Genomic DNA, 23,213 nt, shown 5'->3' with positions numbered 1-23,213 from the left:
TACTTACAATATTTGCTTAAAGTTAAAGAGTTAGTTATTTAACTTAAAGAGAATAATTTGGTTACATATACATTTTCCTTAAAATTCTAAATTATTGTGAAAATTATTATTTTAATTAAAATACCTCTCAAAGCAATTGTTCAACTTTGAAATATCCAGTTTAAGTAGAAATTGAAATAATTGACATACTTTTAAAAGCAATTATTAAAGTATAAATAGAACTTATTTCAATATTTTGCAAATAATATGCATGTTCGAAAGCCTATTTAACAGTTGCATTTAAGATTTATCCATTTTATTTTCCACGCAATAAAGAATCAATAAAAAGCTAGTGGTGTTCGTTGGATTCAAACTCCCTCCACTCATTACGATGACACTCTCTCTTCTCTCCCCTTCTCCGTCTGCTCTATGCTTTGTCGGTTCCACTTCTAATTCGTCGTCGGCTGACTTCACCGGCCATTTCAGAAAGCTATGGACAAGCAGAAGCAGAACCGGATCGGCACTTCCGGTTCTCACGAGAGCTTCTTCAGAGAAAGACGATGATAAACCGGCATTCAACCCGTTCGGTTTTGTCACTGACAATCCGTCTAGCCGAAGTGCAATTCAGATGCCTGAGAGTCCCGCCGAGGACGGAAACGTCGGCCAAATGCTTTACGTAACTCAATTTCCTATCTTAATTTTGTGACTTTACTGATACAACAGGCTAAAGTTTAGTGACTTTAATGATACAAAAAGTAGTCTTGTGAATTTACTGATAAAATGGGTAGAGTTTAGTTGCCACGCGTGAAATTAAACCTGCATTAGCGTAAATTACTAGTTCCAGCCTGAAATTCTTCGCAGAAATCATTGAAGGAACTTAGTGATTATTTCGTGTAGAGAATTGAAGACAAAGGAAAGGAATACGGATCATATGTCAAATCAGGAAAATTTAGGTGGTTTGTGAGAGAAACAGGTGAGATTTTTATTTGCATTCTGGTTGAATTGATTTTGTTTGTAGTTGAAGGACTTTAAAATGTTCAAGTTTGCCCATTGCAGGATCACCTGAAAGCAGACGCGGGACAGTTATATTTCTCCATGGAGCTCCAACACAATCATACAGCTATCGAGTTGTTATGTCTCAGGTTCTAATTCTGATATTAGATTTCACTACCTTTGGAGTTAGAAATTTTTGCTAACAGTATAGGATAGTCAGGACTGATAAGGACCTTGGCTCTTTTTGTGGTGCCTATTTCTATTTAGTGAATTATTAGTCATAGTATTAACTTGCTAGTATTATATTTCACATTTACTTAGCACTTCATGCATCTCAATTTTTATGGCATTCTTTCTACTTTGGGATGTTCCGAATTGTTTGATACCTTTTAATTTTTTTCTAAAATTTTCACAACTTTCAAGAATATTTAAATTCACTAAGCAAATTTTTAAAGTTCACGTGATGTTTTCTTTGTCACACTAACTTTTCGGTCATTACTTTAGTATTTTCTATTTTGAGATAATCTTTCTATGAAATTCATGACCTATTCAATTTTAAATTTCTGTTCTCAAACCAACTTTTAATATAGTATTTTCTTCTTCCATAATTATATAATGTATAAGTCAAAATGAACTTCTTACAATCCATCTCAATCAAATACAACAACAACAACATACCAGTATTATCCCACATCGTGGAGTGTGAGGAGGGTAGTGTGTACGCAGACCTTAGCCCTACATTTGTGAAGGTAGAGAAGCTATTTCCAATAGACCCTCGGCTCAGGAAAACATAAGTATCACATTAATTAAGAGATAGACAAGGAGGAACAACACCAAAAAGCCATGTAAAAGCAGCATAAAAACAACACGATAATAAGATGATCAAAATGAAAGAAAACGACGGGTAGTCAAAGAAACCTACTACCAACAGAATGTGAGAGTGCGTACTAATACTACCGGTATGAACAATCTAGATCACCTACCCTACTACCCAAATCCTCGACCTCCACACCTTCTTATCAAGGATCATGTCCTCGGTCAGATGAAGCTGCGCCATGTCTTGCCTAATCACCTCTCCCCACTTCTTCTTCGGCCTACCTACCTCTGTAGGCCCTCCAATGTCAACCTCCTCACCGGGACATCTGTGGATCTCCTCCTCACATGTCCAAACCACCTAAGCCTCGCTTTCCGATCTTGTCCTCAATAGGGGCCACACCCACCTTGTCGCAAATAACCTCATCCCTAATCTTATCTAACCTGGTGTGCCCGCACATCCATCTCAACATGCTCATCTCTGCTACCTTCATCTTCTGGACATGGGCGATCTTCACAGACCAAAACTCAGCTCCATACAACATAGTAGGCCTGACCACCATTCTGTAGAATTTACCTTTAAGTTTTGGTGGCACCTTCTTGTCACACAAAACACCAGAAGCGAGTCTCCATTTCATCCATCCTGCCCCAATACGATGTGTGACATCTTCATCAATCTCCCCATCCCCCTGAATAATAGACCCAAGATACTTAAAACTTCCTCTCCTAGGAATGACTTGTGAGTCCAGCCTCACCTCCTTTCCCCCTTCCCTGAGTCTCACCACTATTCTGTCTTGGTCCTGCTCAACTTGAAACCTTTAGACTCCAGGGTCTGCCTCCACACCTCTAACCTCACGTTCACACCGCCTCGCGTCTCGTTAATCAATACAATACCATCTGTAAATAACATGTACCAGACATCTGAACTTAGAAGATGCTCCCAGGCACGCTTCCCGAAACTCTTCTCTCCCTTCTTCCTCCTAAGACTACACCATCCCCACCAAGAGCCAAGCTTCCCGCGTCCAAACCCCAGTGAAGTTAACCGGCAAACGAGCCCTCACGCGCCCTCACGCGCGGCCAACTCGCGTGCTTTTCCGGCGAGATCTCAGCCACGCGCCGACGCGTGTGACTTTTTCCGGCGACTTTTCAAACTTTTTTCTTCAGACAACCTCCTCTCGAGGATTTTCCGAGCCTTCCTGTTTCGGTTTCACCAAATTCCGACGTCTCTTTCTTTTTCCGGCCATTAAACATCAGATTCCGGCGGAATCTAACATTTCTTTCTTCTAAATCAGTATTCACTCACTGTGATTACTACCAAACCTCCTTTTTTCACATAACCTAAGTAGAAGTTAGCACTAATATGGGAGAAAACAGGATATACTTCAATGCCGGCTTCAAATCTTTCGATATCACCAGATGGAATTCCAACAAAGACATATGGTTTGAATGGGTGGAGAGAAGTCGCAATATGATGAGACGCTCATCCATGGGCAGAAAGACAATGGAATGGATTTGCTACGTACTTAAAGAAGCATCGAAAGACCACAAGAATTTAGTAAAGAGATGGAAAAATAGGGACCAACTAACAGAATATTTATGTACTAGGAAATTCAATGCCCATGGAAGGTATATGAGTATTTTGTCATTAAAGGGAGAAGGAAGATCAGTCATTATTATCCCAAAGTTGGCCTCGAATGCAGGCTGGAAAGACATAGCATTTAAGATAGAAAGATTCATTTATTATGCTCCCAAGCTGAATGTCACAGTACCACCCAGAAACACGGTGGATAACTACCCTTATGTCAAAGCAGTTAAGGAGATTAAATGGCAATCCAATACTCTCCGAGAGGCAGATGTCAGTACAAAAAAAGGAGATATCTCTATTTTGGAACCACCCGGAATGGAGAACACTGGTTTGCTGAAAAGATGCATTATTGGGTTTGGAACCACCCGGAATGGAGGACACTGGTTTGCTGAAAAGATGGAAATCACCGAGAGATGCATTATTGGGTACTTTGGGAAGGAAATCACCGAGAGACCCTCATTAGCAGACATAAGGCGATGGGCTACTACTTTATGGAACAAAGCCTTTGGGGTCAACACGTATGAGATGACTGGTAACATGTTTCTATTCGAATTTCCGAATAGATACATGGCTGAGCAGATTCTTCAAGGAGAATGGAGATGGAAAAAGTTCAAGTTTCATCTGGAATGGTGGAACTACACTGTTGGTTGCATACCAAACTCTCAAATTGTGAAAACCTGCTGGATTAGAGCCATGGGGATTCCCCTATATCTGTGGTCACAAAAGATCTTCAAAGAAATAGGAAATCTCTGCGGGGGATGGATAGCTACTGAAGAAGAAATTGATCTCAAAAACCATCTCAAGTGGGCCAAAGTTCAAATTGCTGGTGATGACAGAAAGATACCTAATGAGATTGTGATTGAAAGAGAAGGGATCAGATTTTTCATTCCAATATGGGCTGAAAAACAGGCAAGATTTGAACTGAAGTCGTTGGAAAACCTAGACAACGTCGGAGAAGATAAAGAAACGAAACTCACAAGAAACCAGTGGACAAAGGAACCCTATAAGCAACTAATGGATAAAGGCAGTCAAACAGCTATAGACGTGATGGGCGAGAACATGGGGTGTACTGTATTGCAAATTAAAAATAAGGGAAAGGCACGTGTGCAACACATGCAAGGTCCAAGTTTTAATACAATTGATCTGGGCCTTAATGATCCAAATGCTGAGTTGAAATTAAATGGGCCTGATTCTGCAGCCCAGGTCATTTTTAATGACCTTTTACGTGATCCCACTGAAGAAAAAAGAATGACGCCTTTTATTGAGGAACTGAGCAGCGCCTCTTGCTCGAAAATTCAAGAAACCAACGTAGGGGATCCAATTCCCACTGCAAATCTTGAAATTATGGCACATGCAATACCACACATGAACTGCGACCAGCCAGAATGTGTAACAGAGACAAGAAAATCGAGACAGAAGGCAGGGGAGGATACTATATGCATGAAAATGGGGGAAGATCAAGTTGATACCAGATTGGAGCACCAACAACAGTTATGTCACCTCAATTCTGATCAAAATTGGGAGGTGGAGGAGGTTACTCCTCTCTCAGTACAACACCACAATTCAGTAATGGAAAAAGAGATGGATGCGACACTGTGGGTACATCAGAATATGAATAAATTGGGAAAAATGTTCGGAATAGATTTTCAAGGCCACGAAGAAGAAGAACTGGAGTTACTCATGCAAATTGACAACTGTAGACAAGTCAGAAGATTGGAGACAGAGGTGGAGGTGAAGAAACAAAGGTTCAAAGGCTCACTGGAACTAAAAGGTTTGGCCTCTTTTGATGTCAAATTTAAGAGTGATGGGAAAAGAAATAGGGAAAAAGATCTGTCTATTATTACAATATGAAGATCAATTTTATAACATGGAATGTAAGGGGATTAAATGACAAGAAGAAAAGGGAGATCATAAAGAGTCAAGAGTACAATTGGAAGGCAGACATTATTTGTCTGGAAGAGACAAAATTGGAGGGGGAAATCAAGGAAATTGTCAGTCAAATTTGGGGTGGGAGATGGGTGAGGTATGCATGTTTAGAAGCTAGTGGCACGAGAGGGGGAATTTTGTTACTATGGGATTGCAGAGTATGGAAAGGGGAGGTGTTACAGATTGGTGCATACACTTTGACATGCAAGTTCGAGGCTCTTTTACAGAACTTCCAATGTCATATAACAGGGGTATATGCTCCTAATTGCAGAATAGAAAGAAGAACAGTATGGAGGGAAATTGGTGCAGTGAGGGGCCTGATGGAAGGCCCTTGGGAAGTTTGTGGTGACTTTAATGTCACAAGGTACCCCTCTGAAAAACGGAACTGCTCGAGGAGGTCCAGTGAGATGGTGGAATTCTCAAATTTTATAGAAGTCATGGAGTTGATAGATCTTCAACTCGAAGGAGGCTCCTACACTTGGTTCAAATGGGATAATCATACCACTGCTTCAAGAATTGACAGATTTCTAATTTCAGAAGAATGGGATGATAGCTTCAGAAATATCTAGAAAACTATCCAACAAAGGCTGATCTCTGACCATACCCCTGTGGCCCTACGTTGTGGTGCTTGGGAGTAAGATAAATCGTACTTTAAGTTTGAAAATTGGTGGCTGAATTCCGAAGGTTTTGATGACAGAATCAGGAATTGATGGTCTTCTTTTGAATTTTCAGGAAGACCAGACTATATTTTAGCTTGCAAACTAAAAGTTCTCAAAGGTAAGTTAAAAGAATGGAGCAGAAGTTGTAAGGGAAATCTGGGAATGCAAAAATCAAAACTGCTGAGTCAATTGACAGGTTTTGATGCAACACAACAATCAAGAGCTCTGGCAGAGGAGGAATCAGTGAGGAAGGCAGCTATCCTCATGGAATTTGAGGATCACCTCAAGAATGAAGAAAATGCATGGAGACAGAAATCAAGGGCCCTGTGGCTCAAAGAAGGGGATAGAAATACAAAGTTTTTCCATCGCACTGCTAATGCACACAAGAGATGCAACCATATTGACCAACTAGTGATTCAAGATGAAACAGTGGAGGAGCCAAACAGAATAAAGAATGAGATCATTGAATTCTACAAGAAGTTATACACAGAACCTGAAGAGTGGAGACCTGCAACCAATTTCGACAATTGTCCCATAATTTCAGAATTAGAGAAGGAGTCTCTACAAAGCAAATTTGAAGAGCAAGAGGTCCTGAGCTGCCTGAAGATGTGTGCAAGTGACAAGGCCCCAGGTCCTGATGGATACACAATGGGCTTTTTCATTAAGTTCTGACTGGGATATTTTGAAGCAGGACATCATGGAGGCTTTCAACAACTTTCATTCCCAGGAGATGTTTGAGAAAAGCTTCAATGCAACATACATAGCTCTGATTCCAAAGAAAACGGGGGCCAAAGAATTGAGAGATTTCAGGCCAATCAGTCTGATTGGGAGTTTCTACAAGCTGCTCTCAAAAGTCTTGACTGAAAGACTTAAGAGGGTGGTAGGCAAACTAGTAGATGCTCAACAAATGGCTTTTATCAAAGGAAGACAAATAATGGATGCAGTGTTGATTGCTAATGAAGCTGTGGACTCAAGAATCAAACAGAAAAAACCAGGAATTCTATGTAAACTAGATATTGAGAAGGCTTATGATCATGTCAACTAGAGATTTCTGCTGAAAATGTTAGAACAAAGGGGTTTTGGACAGAAATGGGTCAATTGGATAAAATTTTGTATCTCTACTGTCAAATTCTCCATTCTCATAAATGGATCTCCTGAAGGCTTCTTCCCTGCTTATAGAGGTCTAAGACAAGGTGATCCCTTATCTCCCTTCCTTTTCATTATAGCCATGGAAGGCCTGAACAACATGATTAAGGCAGCTAAAGTCAATTTATGGGTTAAAGGTTTTGAGGTTGACAGGAATGGATCAAACAGTCTAGAGATCACACATCTCCAATATGCTGATGATACTCTAGTCTTTTGTGATGCCGAAGAGGAGCAACTGAGGTTTCTGAGGATTATCTTGGTTCTGTTTGAGGGAATCTCAGGACTCCACATCAACTGGAGAAAGAGCCACATTTATCCCATTAATGAAGTTTATAATATGGAGCAACTGACATTTGTACTGGGAGGAAAAGTAGGGTCTCTACCTACTATATACCTTGGGATGCCGTTGGGTGCAAGATCTAAATCCAAAGAGATTTGGAACTCAGTTATTGAAAAATGCGAGAAGAAGCTGTCAAGGTGGAAAGCACAATATCTATCAATGGGGGGAAGGCTAGTCTTAATCAACTCAGTATTAGACTCACTTCCTACTTACATGATGTCTTTGTTCCCAATTCCAGCTGGAGTTATACAGAGATTAGACAAACTCAGAAGATCATTCCTTTGGCAGGGGAATAAGGAAAAAAAGGTCTTCCATTTGGTCAAATGGAAATCCCTCACAGTGGCGAAAAGGCAAGGTGGTCTGGGAATCAGAAACTTGAAGAATCAAAGCAAGACTCTCAAAATGAAATGGCTATGGAAATATTCTCAAGAATCCCAAAACTTATGGAGCAAAGTGATCAAAGCTAAGTATGGTGAGGAAAATAACTGGGTGTCAAAGAAAGTCAGCACATCATATGGAGTTAGTGTGTGGAAATCCATCAGGGCACTTTGGCCTACAATGAAGAATCACACTTTCATTAGAGTGAATAATGGAAAGAAAACATCATTCTTGAATGATAACTGGTTGGGACATAGATGCCTAAAGGAACTTTACCCTGATATGTTTGGTTTGGCACAAAACCAACAGAAGACAGTAGCTGAAATGTGAACTTCTCAAGGCTGGGAACTCACCCTTAGAAGACTGTTATATGATTGGGAGATAGCAAGACTAACTAACCTCTACAACAAGCTGAAAGCATTCAAAGGAATACAGGAAGGGGTGGACTCACTTTGGTGGCAGAGGCACAATAGAGGGGTCTATCAGGTGAAGGCAGCATATAAGATTTTGAATCAAAGTGATATACAGATAAATGATTGGCCATAGAAGCATATATGGAGAACCAAGATTCCCTATAAGGTAGCTTGTTTCACTTGGCTACTAGCAAAGGAGGCTGTCTTAACCCAGGATAATCTCATAAAGAGAGGAATCTCTTTGTGTTCAAGATGCTTTCTATGTGGGGAAAATGCGGAGACAGTTAGCCATCTATTTATACACTGCAAGATAACAGACCAACTACGAAAATTTTTTATTAGTCTAAGGGGTATTTCATGGACAATGCCCTGCAGGATTACAGAAGTTCTTTTTAGTTGGGAAGAAGCTGGAGCTGAAGCAACTAACAGAGATAGATGGAGGACTGTTCCAGCATGCATCTGGTGGACAGTTTGGAAAGAAAGGAATGCTAGATGTTTTGAAAACAGAAGCAACTCAGTGCAGAAGATCAAACTCAATTGTATTCTTCTTTTTTGTTTTTGGTGTAAACAGATTTACACAGAAGATACACTGTCAATCCTAGACATACTAGGATCTTGCTAGGACTGCACACTAGCACATCCAGCTAGCATTTACCTGTAAATATGGTTCCCAGTACAACCTATGTACTGACTTTATTAATATATACTAATGTTATCAATTCAAAAAAAAAATAACATGCACCACGGCATCTCAATCAAATAATGTCTTTTAAAATGGTGTGAATCACGAATGTAGTGGAGTAGTTTTCGATTATTATCCGAGTTTTAGAGGATGCCTCTCTGCAAGATCCAGAAAATTTATGGGGATGCTCTTAAAATAGATACTTGACGAACTGACTATGTTCAAAAGGCAGGTGGTATGATATTTTAAAGAATTCCTTCTTGAGGAGAACTTACATAAGATGATTTGGTAATTTTATTGATTTTCTTACTGTCTTTTCGCTGTTATCATCTTTAGACTTAAAAGATATGAATGTGATCCTGGTCAGAAGCATGAGGAATTCGTCTAATCACCATATAACTTGTTCTTCAGTTTTATCTGTTCCGAATATCTCTCAATCTTTTTATCTTCTTGATAATGTTGGTCTTTATTGTTCAACAACAAGATTTTTCTCTCTGGCTAGATGGCGGATTCTGGGTTTCACTGCTTTGCACCTGACTGGATCGGATTTGGATTTAGTGATAAGCCACAACCTGGTTATGGTTTCGACTACACTGGTATCGAGGCCTTCTCACTTTAAACTTCAGTTTACTTCATCTGAGTGTTGTTTTCTTAACCAGGAAACATTATGAAGTTCTGAACAATTTTACTGGCAGAGAAAGAGTTCCATGAAGAGTTCGAGAAGTTACTTGAAGTCCTGGGAGTGACGTCTCCATTTTTCCTCGTAGTTCAGGTCTGAGTGACATTAACCAAGCTGGGATTGAAAATTTTATGTTACATATCGAAGAATATTATTGGCACTGGTCAGTATAGGACGATAGTGGATGGTGTAGATTTTGGTTGAACTAGGAAGAAAATTTTCTTTTTCTAATAGATTTTTGTCTTTGTAAATTTTTACTCTACGTAGCTGCATGATTAGCTATTGGCCTCTATTATGGGAGGTTATAAATTATCAATTCTCCTACATATTAGAGTTTGATTAACCAAGAAATTTTTTCTTTTTGTTAATACTGAAATTCAGTCTGTGAATAATTTTTTTTAACAGAAGGATATATAGAAATGAATAGAAGTGTGAACTAATTAATAAATGCTTCTTATCTGTTATTTTTGCTATCAACGAATTGAAGTGATACTAAACAAGTGCCAATACTGAAGTATGCATCGTCAGACAGGGAAATGACCATATTCAAAATAAAGGACATGAGACAGATAGGAAAATTTTGTTGAAAGTGTTGTGTTCGAGAAGTTTTTGGTGTGCACATGACAACCTAAAAGAACTACCCTTCTATGTAAACTGTCGATCACTGCCCCAATGAGGCACCAAGTATTTATCTTAAATATAATCAGCTTTCTTGCACTTTAAAAGCTATTTTACTGCATTTCTTGCTTGTTATAATTTTAGGTTTCTTGCATTTGTAGATGGTTTTATAAGTTATCAATTTCTTAAAATAGAAGCAAAATTTTTGAATTTCTGCTCAGGTGCTTAACTTTATTTGATAATATATTTGTAGGGATTCCTTGTGGGTTCATACGGATTGACTTGGACTTTGAAAAATCCCAGTAAAATATCAAAGCTTGCAATTCTGAACACTCCACTGACTGTTTCTTCACCTATTCCTGGACTTTTTCAGCAGCTCAGGTTTCATTGTCTGTGTAGTTAATCAATTGCTTGCATCTCATGGTACATTGACTGCTCTTAATTGTTGCAAGAAGAATATTGACTGCTCTTTTCACATATTATGGTATTCAAATCCGTAATTGGAAGCCCTCTGTGCCCTTTTTGGGTCTTTAGTATTTTTTCATCTTTCACCAGAAGTGAATGCAATATTTCTGGGGAAGTTAGCCTCCTAATTGTATTTACGTTTAATATGCCCTTTATGTAGGAAACTGAAAACTACAGGGCATCAAACTGAATGATTTCAACTTAGATGCTTCACTTTGCTTAAGGGGCATGTGTTATGTGTACATGTGAAAAATGTTCTGTACCCTTTTACTCCATATTAGTAAAGAATGAAGTTAGGCTATTAAAAATAGCTTCAATATATCTGGTCAACCTGAATTTTCATCAAGATGACATGAAAGCATGATGTTTCTCAGAGATCTGGTGTTGCTAGGATCTCACTTTTGTCAAGGAAATGACCCATAAAAACCCAGAAAAACCCCTGGTTTTTGTCTTCCACGCGTAATATTAACACAGACTGGGATTCTATTATATTGAGCTTTCTATTTGAGGTGGCCCTTTATTGTTTTAACAACAAAGAACTTTAAACTCCAAAATATTTTGGTTGCAGCACTTCGGCATGCTCGCCATCACAAACCTACATATACATAAATGTGTAGTTATCTATATAATATCATGGGAACTAGGTAGAAGCTGTTTTGTTCCTCATATTGTATCTCTAACATGCTGTGCTTATCTTTCTTCCTCTACTCAGGACATGAGTAGTTTTCTCAAGATACCACAAGAGGTTGTGATTCATAACACTTCAGTGGATACTGCTAATCAACATGTATAGAGGAAAATTCTTGTTTTTTTGCTGTCTGTTCTTCTGTTCATGAAGAGAAGTTTGCTTCATTGCTTTTGAGATGTTCTGTGTTCATTTAACTGCTTGTTTTTTTAACTGAACTGTCACTTAACTATTTTCTAATTGAACTTCTCTTCTTTGTTTATGTACTAGAATTCCCTTCTTTGGTGAATTTACTTCCCATAATGCAGTAATGGCAGAGCGCTTTATTGAAGCAGGTAGCGCGTAGGTATCCAAAATGCATCTTACAATTTGAGAATTTTTTGAATTAGATCTGTATGATTTTTACCACTTCGATTGATGTTAATTAGTTGCTATACTCGCCTATGTTTTAGAACAGAAAGTATTAAGGATACAAAACACTGAATCCTCAAAATTCTCTTTCTGAACTTGCAATAATATTGACATCTAATGTTTAGTGATATCATGGTAATGGACCTACTAAATAGAAGAATTGGTGATGCACTCCCCAGTTCCTATGAGTAACTACATTTTACAAAGCTATTTTCTGCGGTTCGCCTTTACCATAAGAATACAAAAACCTGGTACCTTGTTCTGTGTTGGTTGTTCTCTCTTCTCTCATCTCCCTCACACTTCCATGTTGCTCTTTTGTACTTTTGGCCAATGTGGATAGATATGCGAAGGAAAATCCTCTATCATGCTCATTGAAATTTATCTTCAAACAGCTAACCCCCTATTAGAACTGAGCATAGATAGCTACATTATTTTCCTGCATGTCTAATCACTTGTATCCATGGATTATGGCTTTTTGAGAATCCACATGAGTTGATAATCTTAGAAGTTGGAGCTAATGCACTGTTACCTTGAATATTAACACCAATTTTTAACCTTGCAAGGGGACTACGAAGAAGTTTGAATTTGTTCACATTGACTATACCAAATCCCCATGCGAATACAAAATAAATATATAAACTATGGCATGAAAAGTTGCTATAGATTTTAATGTACTAGAAATTTATTATCTTCCACTTAATCTTAATCATGGCCTACAACTTTCTTATGTAACAAAATGCTACCATGACAGCTACGTCTTAAAGCTGGAGAAGGCTGACGTGTACCGGCTACCATATTTGGCAAGCAGTGGACCTGGATTTGGTTTGTTACCTGCATCTTGTTCTACAACTTTTCAGAAACAGATATAGCTTTATATGTTCTTATTCTCTTTCATTTCAAGCCTTATTTATTTTGGCTTAACATGCTTAATCATCTAGCAAAACTTTGCTGCAATACACATATCGTCGCTCCTGAAGGAAGTGTTTACCGAATTCTCGAACATGCTTTTGGGGGCCATGCCGTCCACCTCATCTTTTGGATCTCCCAAGGGGTTGTACCTTTCCACTTAAATTTGATTATATGATAGTTACACTCATGCGCTAAACGCCATATAAACACCGTTCTTTGACGGCTATCAAAAAGATTAGCAACCCTTTGTTCGTCCATTAACGTTAATGCCTCTGATCAAAGATATACAAGAAAAATAATTCATGCAAGAAAGTGTTTGAATTTCCAGAACAGATAGTGGACATTCATGACCAGCTGAGTCCTGTGCTTTCAAGGTTTATTAAGCCTAGTAGTATCGAATGAGGCATGAAGTCATGCACCAGAGAACTCATTATTATGAAGAATGAAACAAAGTGATTATGTACTGCTTAGAGAACACCACGTCTTAGTTTTTTTAGAAGTCTAAAGATTTTTGCAGCAAAATTTATCTTTTAAGTACTTGGGATTATAAAAAGTGTATTTGAAGAAACATTACAATCTTTAAAACTTCTAATCATGTTTTATTGACTAATCCCTAGTCTGAGAACTGTGTGCTTTGAAATCTCAGCTTTACTGGAAGCAGCAAGAAAAGCTAATTTCAGTGAGATTGCAAGTCAAATATCATCCGGTTTTGCATCTGGAAGGTATTTAATCTACTTTCATCTTCTTTAGTTATGCCTGTTTGCATGAAGTTGTGTATATAGCAGTTTGGTATGTCTTCACTGTGCATATTAGGTTTATTCCTGAGAGCAAGCAACAAGGCTCAATCCTTGTAATTGTCAAAGTTGCGCAGTGATAGAGTTTGATATTCTAAATCCAAATTGTTTTTCTTGCTCTGTTGTTGCTTTCCCTACATTTAGGCAAATTGTTGACTAGATGTCATAAACTATGTTAGCTACGTGGCTTCACTTTTTTATGTGAAGAAGTGCAGAAGCTCAGTCTTACTTCAAGAGCTAATGAATGTTGCCTGTTTGCTTTGCACATATTAGATGTAGTTCAATTATTAATTTCAATTGTATGTCTTGTTCTACCTTAATTATACCTCTAAGGACACCAGTGACTTCCTATACTTGACACATGCCAGCATATGACAATGACTAAAGTTCTTTACTATTCCAAATATATCAAAGTTCTAACTGCTTCTGATGCTGATTTTTCTTCCTTCTGGGGAATATGGGAACTCGGTCTGTTACTTTCAGCTGGGATAAACCAATTTTAGTTGCTTGGGGAATATCGGATAAGTATCTCCCGCAATCAGTTGCGGAGGAATTTCAGAAGGGAAATCCCGATTCTGTCAAGCTTAAGCTGATTGAAGGTGCTGGCCATATGCCACAAGAGGACTGGTAATAGATTTCAGCCTTTTACTTATATGGATATTAGCTCATGTAACTGAAGAGAGTTTTCACGAGTCAGAGCTGCATTCTTTTGACAGGCCGGAGAAAGTAGTTGATGCTCTTAGAATGTTTTTCCGTTGATGCATGACCTTCAACCATGGATTTTCAACTACTCCATATGTTATTCAACTTGCAGCAGTGTTTAAGGTGCCCTCTTTACTAATTTGAAAAGCATAGTGGAATTATTATGATTATGACAACTCAAAAATTGCGAAAATTAGCCCTTTTAGTTGAAATGTAAAGGCAATCGTGTGTAACGGCAAAAAATAATGGTTGAACTCGTATTAGATTGCGTGCGTTTACATTGTCAATGACCTATACAGATATATGGATGTGAAGTTATGTCCAAAGAGTTTCTGTATTAGTGTAATTTAATCTTCACAGTGAGTTACTTTAACTCATGCTTAAAATAATTATTTTACTAGTTGATTTTTAAGTAACGTAATACTGTAAAATGTTTTAAAATCTTTAATTTGTACTCTTAACAATGCTTTACCATCTTTTCTAGATTATCCACGACGCTCGCTAAAGCTTACAAAAGATAGTTATGTGTGGTTGATTGAAAATAACCTTATAGTGTCAAAGACATTTTCCCATCAAGTATAAAAATTAAAATTCTTTTTTTTTGGGTATAAAAATTAAATGCATATACATTTACGTACACAAAGATTTTATGGTTGGGGGGGGGGGGGGGGGGGGTTAGAAAGTACCAATAAGAAAACTTTGAAGGAAGACAACTAATTACTGTAGAGTGAAGAGGAGCCGAACATGATTTTCATCCATTATTGTCGCAAATTTAGCGAACCGAGCACTCGACCGATTATTACAAGCAAAAAATCACGAGCCAAACGTGAGGGGTACTGCACTGCACAGTTCTGCTGAAATTACCAATTCATTCATAAGAAGGTTTGAAAAAGGCAGATTTTAAGTGAATTCTGTTGGTTAAACTAGAATCAGTTGCATTAGGCTCCAACAATATGCAATAAAACTTTAAAATATATGCATATAATAAGATCATATATTTTCTAGACCCAGTAAATCTAAATCTTGAATTCCACTAAGCACCTCGGTTTTCCGGTGAGGCAAATGGAGCAGGGACGTGATCGTAAGGAATCAGAGTCAGAGCGAGGAGCCCCTCGTATCGGGGCTCGAGCAAAATACCTGCCCTCGGGGGCATCAGGACCACGTCCTCCGGGTCCGGTTCGAGCCCCAAAACTTGGGAGAGCATTATTAAACAATCGCACACGACTAACAAAGGGTCGTAATGTCCGTGCCCAACCAGATATCACGGCGTGAATCTCGGCCCGTATCAGTAGAAAATCAGTTATTAGCGAAACGGGAGATTTTTATCTTTCTTAGGATTGTACTTAGGGTAAAACTCCCCCACTATATAAAGGGGAACCTTATTATTCATTAGACACATTGTAAAACGCATAATAAGGCAATATACTTCTGCTCTTTCTGTTTCTAAAAGTTATTTAAAGTTCTTATTTTTGTTCATAAAGTTCTTCTTAAGTGCAAGCTCGGAACCGAAGGCAGGTTCCCTGTTAAGCCATTAACCGAACCCGGACTCACTCTTACCATTGGTTTAGCCATTTATTACGTCTTTTATTTATTTAATCTAACGTCATAGAATCACTTGTATTGAATTAAACCATATATCCTTAAAGCCGCGTATAAATTCAATTGTTATCCGTTTTTTAGGGTAAACAGCAACAAAAATTTAAAATATATGCCTATAATAAAATCATATGTTTTTATACTAACTCTAAAACTTGAATTCACTTTCAACTTTGGTAGCTATTTACGAAGGGTTGTTAACTTTTCCTAATTCCTACTTTGATTCGGTTCAGCCTTTCCAATGGAGTCTTTTTTTTACCTATGATTGCTTTTTACTGTAGAGCTTGTGATCCCTGCCACTGTCATTGTCAGCATTACCACCACCACCATCCACATGATAACATCGTCATTTCCTCTAGTTTGTTTTTGAAGTTTGAAGGATTTAGCCTTATTTTTCTTCCACTTATTATAGACAATTACTTTTACTTATATTTAATGTCAATAGTGTAATTTTCCTTACCGTCAGAGTTTAGAAGTTAATTTCACAATATATTTATGCCAAAAAATAGTAGATAATCATCATTAGTTGAGTGACCTTTTTGACTAATCAACTCAAAAAGTTAAGATCTCTTAGAGGCTTTATTGGCGCATATTCTCTGAATTGTGACTTTTATCCTTGTAAGCATTTTATGGTTGACTTCAATCACCACTAATAAACCCCCAACCACTAAAATGAAAAACTAAGAGGAAGAAAATGAAAGAAAATAAAGCAATACAATTACTCCTTTATCCAAGTGCAAACGAATTCTTCCTTAAGAAGAAAATAAAAATAATAAGATGGGACCTTTGTTTAAGGATTTAACTAACCATATAAATAATTTTTACACTATCGATCATAAATTGTAGCAACATATTTTATTTTCTAAGTATCTGATCTTATTTTTTATGAACTGTTATTTATAGTTATTTTTTAATCTGATGAACTTATAGTGTAATTTATTTTAAAACTTTATTAGTGAACAGAAGTTAACAAATTTTTCGTTATCAGTGAATAAAAGTTAAACTCTTATTTGTTTAAAGGAAAAAAAAGCCAAATATACCCCTCTACTTTGATATATTATTCACATTTATCCTCCGTTATACTATCGGGTCAAATCTACTCTCACCTTTAGCAAAGTTTTTAAATTTGCCCTCTAATCTAACGGAAAGCCCCCAAATCCCAAATTCCTTCTATTTACTATAATTTTTTCTCACAAATTACTTATCCCTGCGTGTGCTCTACCAGATAAGAAAATATCCTCGACAGGCTGATTTCTTATTCCACTTGATTATTTAAAGCAGGAAGACTTAACAAACTCGCCACCTTCAGGGATGAGAACACTAGTAAATATTCCTTTGAAAGAATGTTTTGAAGCTGAACATAAATTTAAATATATCATTTAATTTAGAATTTCTCAAACAATACTAAAGAATTATATGTCACAAATTTCATGCAGAAGTGCTTGCGCAAGCAAAATTTGTATCAAATGACATGCTAAATCCAAATCTGAAAGGGAATGCATTTACATGGATACCTATGGCCTTGTTATTCCTGTAGTCCATAAAAAATAATAAATATTAGTAACAACTTCATAAGTGAATGCATTTCGACCACCTGAAGAATCAAATAAATCTCTTTCAAATTATCAACGGTGTTTCACTCATCCTCATTCCGTTGGAGACATACCCATAAAATGTGAATTCTGCGTTTCATTTATGGTTTGAGCATAACCAAAGACAAGAGGAATAATTATGCTGTAACTTCACACACTCATTTCTATAATATGGACCTTTTTCTTCTCTGGTGGATCACACGAAGGAGATGACTGATTTGTGAGAAGAATTGCAGTAAATAGAAGGGATTTGGGGCTTTCCGTTAGGTTAGAGGGCAAATTTAAAAACTTTGCTAACGGTGAGAGGGGTATATTTGGCCCTTTTCCATTTTTATTATTATACCAGTCAAAAAAGATATATTAGTGTGTTATTTTATGGATTGTGGGTTAAAGAGTTTTTCCAATTGAAGTGACAAATTTGAATAGGGATTATTTTATTTACAGAGTCGCCACTTGGAATTGATTTTTTGGTGTTCCAAGTCACCTTTTATTTAAATCCCTAATCAAAGGAAGGTTTGACTCTATTATTAATTGGTCTGCGAAAACAAAGTCCGAGTAAGGAATTCTGTTGACCGGGGAGAAGGTGTAAGGCATTCCCCGAGTCCCGTGGTTCTAGCACAGTCGCTTTATTGACTTAAACTTGGCTTGAATTTATTTTGGATAAAATGTGTTTTATTTGAATTTTTATATTTTACCTATCCACTTTTAATTATTAAAATTATTAAAGAAAAGATTTAAATAAAATTATCCTAACCGCACCACGCAAACGAATGTGTGACTGAGATAAATTTTATTGGTTTTGTCATAACCGCGCTACGCAAGCGAATCCGCAGTTATGACTAGGATTATTAGTACGTTATTACTTTTGGAGAAAATTAATACATTCGAAGAAAATAATTTTAAAATTTATTAAAAGTTAGCTATTGCACTACGCAAACGAATCCGCAAGTTTAGCAATGAATTTAGTAAATTAAAAATTAACTAAAACTAACAAGTACGGTATGACATTATTGAATTAAATTATTGAATGTTAAACATCACGTTACACAAACGATTCCATGAAGTTAAAGCACGCCTACTAATTGCCTAGCGTCTAAATTAATTAAAAAGCGCTTTTTTATTTTTATTTATTACTTGTTTGACTGGAAAAAAAATTATTATTAAAAAATAATTTCTAACTAATGCAAGACATTAAACCCGGGTAAGCTTATGTTAAACTTTCATGGTATTGGGCTACTTATTTTATTTAACAAAAGATAATTTATTGATTTTAAAGAAAATATCCATCTTACTTTCTATTGTCATTGGGCCTACAAATTTTAGCTTATTTGGCCCATGTTGCTTAAGAGCCTCGATGACCAAGACAACACAAAATAACAAGTATTCTTCTAAGCCCAAATTGCTTCTTACATTGATGTCCAAACTAAAAATTATTTTTTCATAAAAGAAACTTACATGCCAATTATTATTTTTTATCTTCTTAACCAACTATTTCTTAAGGACTAACATAATATTTCTACTCATCTACACCAATATGGCACTAATCAAACTACACCCATTAGCAACATAAAAATCATGACTAAATATAAAAACTACAAAAACGGTAATACTTTAATGCTAAAGAGAAGAACTATATTAAGTATAACATTATGTCGACTATAATTCAAAACATCAAAACATTTGAAGCTAGAAGTCTTTCTTAGATAATTATACATGAACCATGAAAGTAACTCACGGAAAAGAGTCCAAACTAAACAAACATGGTTAAAAGTGGGGTCTTTATCTTTTCCTTAAACTAAGTAATCTTAACAGGATGCAATTTCAATCACATATATAAAGAAGAAAACGATAATTTAACTAATTTTTAACAGATTTACATGATGATAACACTAATATAACATTCATCTTGAAACAAAATCAGATCTAACATGTTCCATCAACCAAATCGGGATCAAATCCTTCTTATTATCATCAAGAATGTGCAATATAAGAATTTAAAAGTTACCTGATTTGTAGAATAATAAAATACAGCAGTGCACCAACAAAAAATTTAGCAGCAAATACAGTAGAAACAGCAGCAACTCAAGTGTTAAGACAACCCAGAAAACTCAACAAAGATGCTTGAAACTGATAGCTATCAACTTCACAAATTGCCTAAGGGATCTTTCTATTTTTCTCAAAGTTTTTGCACTCAAATAATCCTCACAAAATTTTGAAATTTCAGCTTGTTATATGTATTAAGCTGCTGATTTTTCTTAAAGATATATGTCTTTAAGTAACTCTCCAAGATGTGTCTCAGTGTAAGATAGAGTGTGTGTGCCTTTTCTAGTGAGTAAGGATCCGTATTCTAAGTGTAAAAGAGTCTCTTTTATAGGAGAAAAACAGCCCTTTCAATAGGCAAATAAAGTCAGATTTTTGGACAGATTTTGGTTCACCAAAAATCTGTCCAAAAGACTGACTTTGTGTGCTAAACACTGTTCAAGGTCTGTCCCAAAGGTGAAAGGACAACCTCAAAATCTGCTATGTGAGAAGCAAGGAGAAAAATGTCCTTTCCGTCACCCTACTAGTAAAAGTAAGCTACTATTACCCTATTTTGTGATAAAATAAACTAAACTACAGATTTTAACCATCAACAATAAACTACTTGCTCAACACAAATCAAACTTGAACAACTATGAACTGACAAAGCATAGACGAAACTAAAAACGTAATTGAACTAATTATTCAAACCAACTTGATGGGAATGAATTCGATTTGTGCAAACTAATTACTAAACAAACAACTAAATTCACAAACTAATGCTCAAAACAGAACGAGCATCGTTAACAATCGGATAACGACTAACAACAACTAAATAATCGACTAACTAAGTAAATATTTTAACTAATAGACTAAAGATAATGTTTAAATAAATAACAAATCTAACAAACCACTAAACTAAATAGAGATAACTAATAAAATAAACATAACTTGAAACTCTAATTAACAAGAAACAACCAAAACAGAAAAATCAAAAATCAGAAACTAATCTACTAATATAAAAAATCAGAAATTAATTAAAGAGATGACGATTATACCTAACAAGTATGCTTGAAGTCGTTCGAGTCACGAGAAGACGCCGGAGATGCTAAAAGGCGACTGTCCGACTCCGAAACACACGTTTCTTTCGGGTAGATGCTAGAACGAAATGAGTTTCAGCATCTCGCCAAAAGAAACGAGTGTCTTTGAGTCGAAAAATAGCTAAGATGGAAGTTCGGGCCATTTTGGCGGTGGTGAGGCAGTGGAGCCGCGGCGGCAGTGAGGAGCGGGCCGGTGGCGATGGGGATTTTGGGGGTGAAATGGGTAGGAAAAGATAGGTCTCGTGAAGCCCTATCCATTCAGGTATGTGTTGTAGGGTGGTGTTGGCTGGAGCTTCAAGAATTTGGACCAAAAAGTGACGGCTAAAGTTTTCTAGATCTAAAATTCAAGAAGTTTGAGGGTTTTTTGAAGGAATTGGTTTGGAGATATGGGAAGAGGAGGTTGTGGAGATTACATGATGTTAATTTGGAGGTGTTTGGAGGTAGTCCGCTGCCGGTGGGTGATTTCCGGTGGCGGCAGAGAGAAGAGAGAGAGAGAGAGAGAGAGAGAGAGAGAGAGAGAGAGAGAGAGAGAGAGAGAGAAGAGAGAAAGAGTTATGGGGGAAATGAGAGAATTTTTCAGATTTTTGAGGCTTTAAATACCTCTTGAGAGATCAAATATGGACCATTAGATCAAGGGGTGATCAATGGGTGAGATTTAATCTTGGGTCATTTAATGAAACGACGTAATTTTGAGGCAAAACTACGTCGTTTCAGACCCTTTCAAGGGCAGACCCTTATCTTGCACTTTTGGCCACTTTCTCTTTCAAATTTGGCCCAATTTCTTTCTTAATCCTACTTATTAAACTAAATTTAGATAAATAAATAAATTAATTAAGTAACTTATTCAAATGATCAATTAACTAGATTAATTCACCAATTGAATAATTAGTTAATTCCTAAAATGCACAAATAAAGAAAGAACTATTTTTTGGTATTTTTATGATAGGAAATATACAATCAGAGACACAAAAATTGGGAAAAATAATTAAAGCAACAAAACACTAATGACTTTAGGAGGTGTTAAAACAATACAAAAATTAGGTATTCACAGCTGCCCCTCTTTGCTCGAGAACATGAAGAGTTTTCGTGCAAAGAAAAGTGAATGCCATGGCTAATTTTTGCTCACATATCACTCCAATGAAAGCATTTTTTTTTAAAAAAAATGGTGACCGAACCCTGCTTCCGAGGTTGCCAACATATCCTTGTTTAAAGGAATCAGATCAGTGTAGTTCTAGGAAAATTTGGTAGTTGGGACTACCAGACACTAGATTTAAGACTGTTGTTGTTGTTGTTGTTGTTGTTGTTGTTGTTACTGTTACTTGCTGCTTACATCAAAAGAAAAAGAGAAGAGAACTACATATGTCTGGAAACTAAGAGTTACAAAATTCCTAATCTATGTGTCTTGTGGAGTCAAATCTTGATTCTTGACCTGCTCGCTTGTGTTGACCTTAGATTGGATCTTGATGCTCTTTGAGGAAAAGATCATGGCTCATTCTCGATTGCTTGCTTTCCGAATCAGAATTCGAGAAAATGAATCTCGAGAAGCTGGGCTGCTGACATATTATCCATGCTAACTCAAACTATCTTGTGACCGAAAAACTTCTTTATTCTGATGAGAAAGATGAAACTGCAAGCTTTAATCGTCACTTGTGCTATGCGGCGGAGCTTGCAAAGCCATGAAAGACGAACAAAACGAACAAAATTTTTCTGCCCCAGTTTGGCACTAGGAAAATTTTGTGAGTTAGAGAAAGCTAAAGTATCTAATTTGTTGAAATGAAGAAAATGGAAGTAGTATAAACTAACTATGTGAGGATATGCAACCACGAGGGGAAGTAACTTATGTTACCAAAGGAAATGGAATTAGAGGATGGTACCCTGTATTACTGAAAGGGAATGTAACTGGGGGTTGGTACCCTGTATTACCGAAAAAAATGTAACCAGGGGTTGGTACCCTATATTACCGAAAAAAATATAACCAGGGATTGGTACCCTGTATTACCGAAAGGAATGTAACCAGGGGTTGGTACCCTGTATTACAGAAAGGAGTGTAACCAGGGGTTGGCACCCTGTATTACTGAAATGAGTGTAACCAGGGGTTAGCACCCTATATTACTGAAAGAAGTGTAACCAGGGGTTGGCACCTTGTATTACTGAGAAGGAATGTAACCAGGGGTTGGTACCCTGTATTACCGAAAGGAGTGTAACTAGGGGGTTGATACCCTGTATTACATAAAGGAGTGTAACCAGGGATTGGCACCCTGTATTACTGAAAGGGAATGTAACCGGGGGTTGGTACCTTATATTACCGAAAGGAAATGTAACCAGGGGTTGGTACCCTATATTACCGAAATGAGTGTAACCAGGAGTTGGTACCCTGTATTACTGAAAGAAGTGTAACCAGGGGTTGGTACCCTGTATTACTTAAAGGAGTGTAACAGAGGCTGGCAACCTGTATTACTGAAAGAAGTGTAACCAGGGGTTGGCACCATGTATTACTGAGAAGGAATGTAATCAGGGGTTGGTACCCTGTATTACTGAAAGAAGTGTAACCGGGGTTGGCACCTTGTATTACTGAGAAGGAATGTAACCAAGGGTTGGTACCCTGTATTACTGAAAGGGAATGTAATCGGGGGTTGGTACCCTGTATTACCGAAAGAAAATGTAACCAGGAGTTGGTACCCTATATTACCGAAATGAGTGTAACCAGGGATCGGTACCCTGTATTACAG

The 23,213-nt window shown here is 37.0% G+C and overlaps 1 protein-coding gene across 2 annotated transcripts; it reads left to right on the top strand.

Annotated features, from left to right (window-relative positions):
* The first annotated feature begins 302 nt into the window (after positions 1–302).
* LOC107790926 (uncharacterized) lies at positions 303–14,503 on the top strand. 2 transcript variants are annotated; one of them, XR_012705586.1, is made up of 12 exons: positions 303–655; positions 877–952; positions 1,036–1,121; positions 9,417–9,510; positions 9,610–9,686; positions 10,465–10,592; positions 11,632–11,703; positions 12,524–12,594; positions 12,711–12,823; positions 13,328–13,403; positions 13,959–14,102; positions 14,192–14,503. XR_012705586.1 is itself a non-coding variant. In XM_075245131.1 (11 exons), the coding sequence occupies exons 1-11, from the start codon at positions 371–373 to the stop codon at positions 14,232–14,234; spliced, it is 1,152 nt and encodes a 383-aa protein (XP_075101232.1). In that variant the 5' UTR covers positions 303–370; the 3' UTR covers positions 14,235–14,503. The 2 variants fall into 2 exon arrangements, 1 of the variants encoding a protein (XP_075101232.1); XM_075245131.1 differs by lacking the exon at positions 12,711–12,823.
* Positions 14,504–23,213: the final 8,710 nt, after the last annotated feature.

This window comes from Nicotiana tabacum, chromosome 22 (genome assembly GCF_000715075.1).
Source record: "Nicotiana tabacum cultivar K326 chromosome 22, ASM71507v2, whole genome shotgun sequence".
NCBI lineage: Eukaryota > Viridiplantae > Streptophyta > Magnoliopsida > Solanales > Solanaceae > Nicotiana > Nicotiana tabacum.
The sequence above is the reverse complement of the archived record's forward strand: the minus strand, read 5'-3'. Positions and strand labels throughout refer to the sequence as shown.

Bases quoted from the DNA above. Each gene is read 5' to 3' on its own strand.
- LOC107790926 (XM_075245131.1), top strand. From the start codon at position 371: ATGACACTCTCTCTTCTCTCCCCTTCTCCGTCTGCTCTATGCTTTGTC. The intron at 656-876 runs GTAACTCAATTT...TATTTCGTGTAG, and splicing joins ACGTCGGCCAAATGCTTTAC to AGAATTGAAGACAAAGGAAA. The intron at 12,595-13,327 runs GTTTGTTACCTG...TTGAAATCTCAG, and splicing joins AAGCAGTGGACCTGGATTTG to CTTTACTGGAAGCAGCAAGA.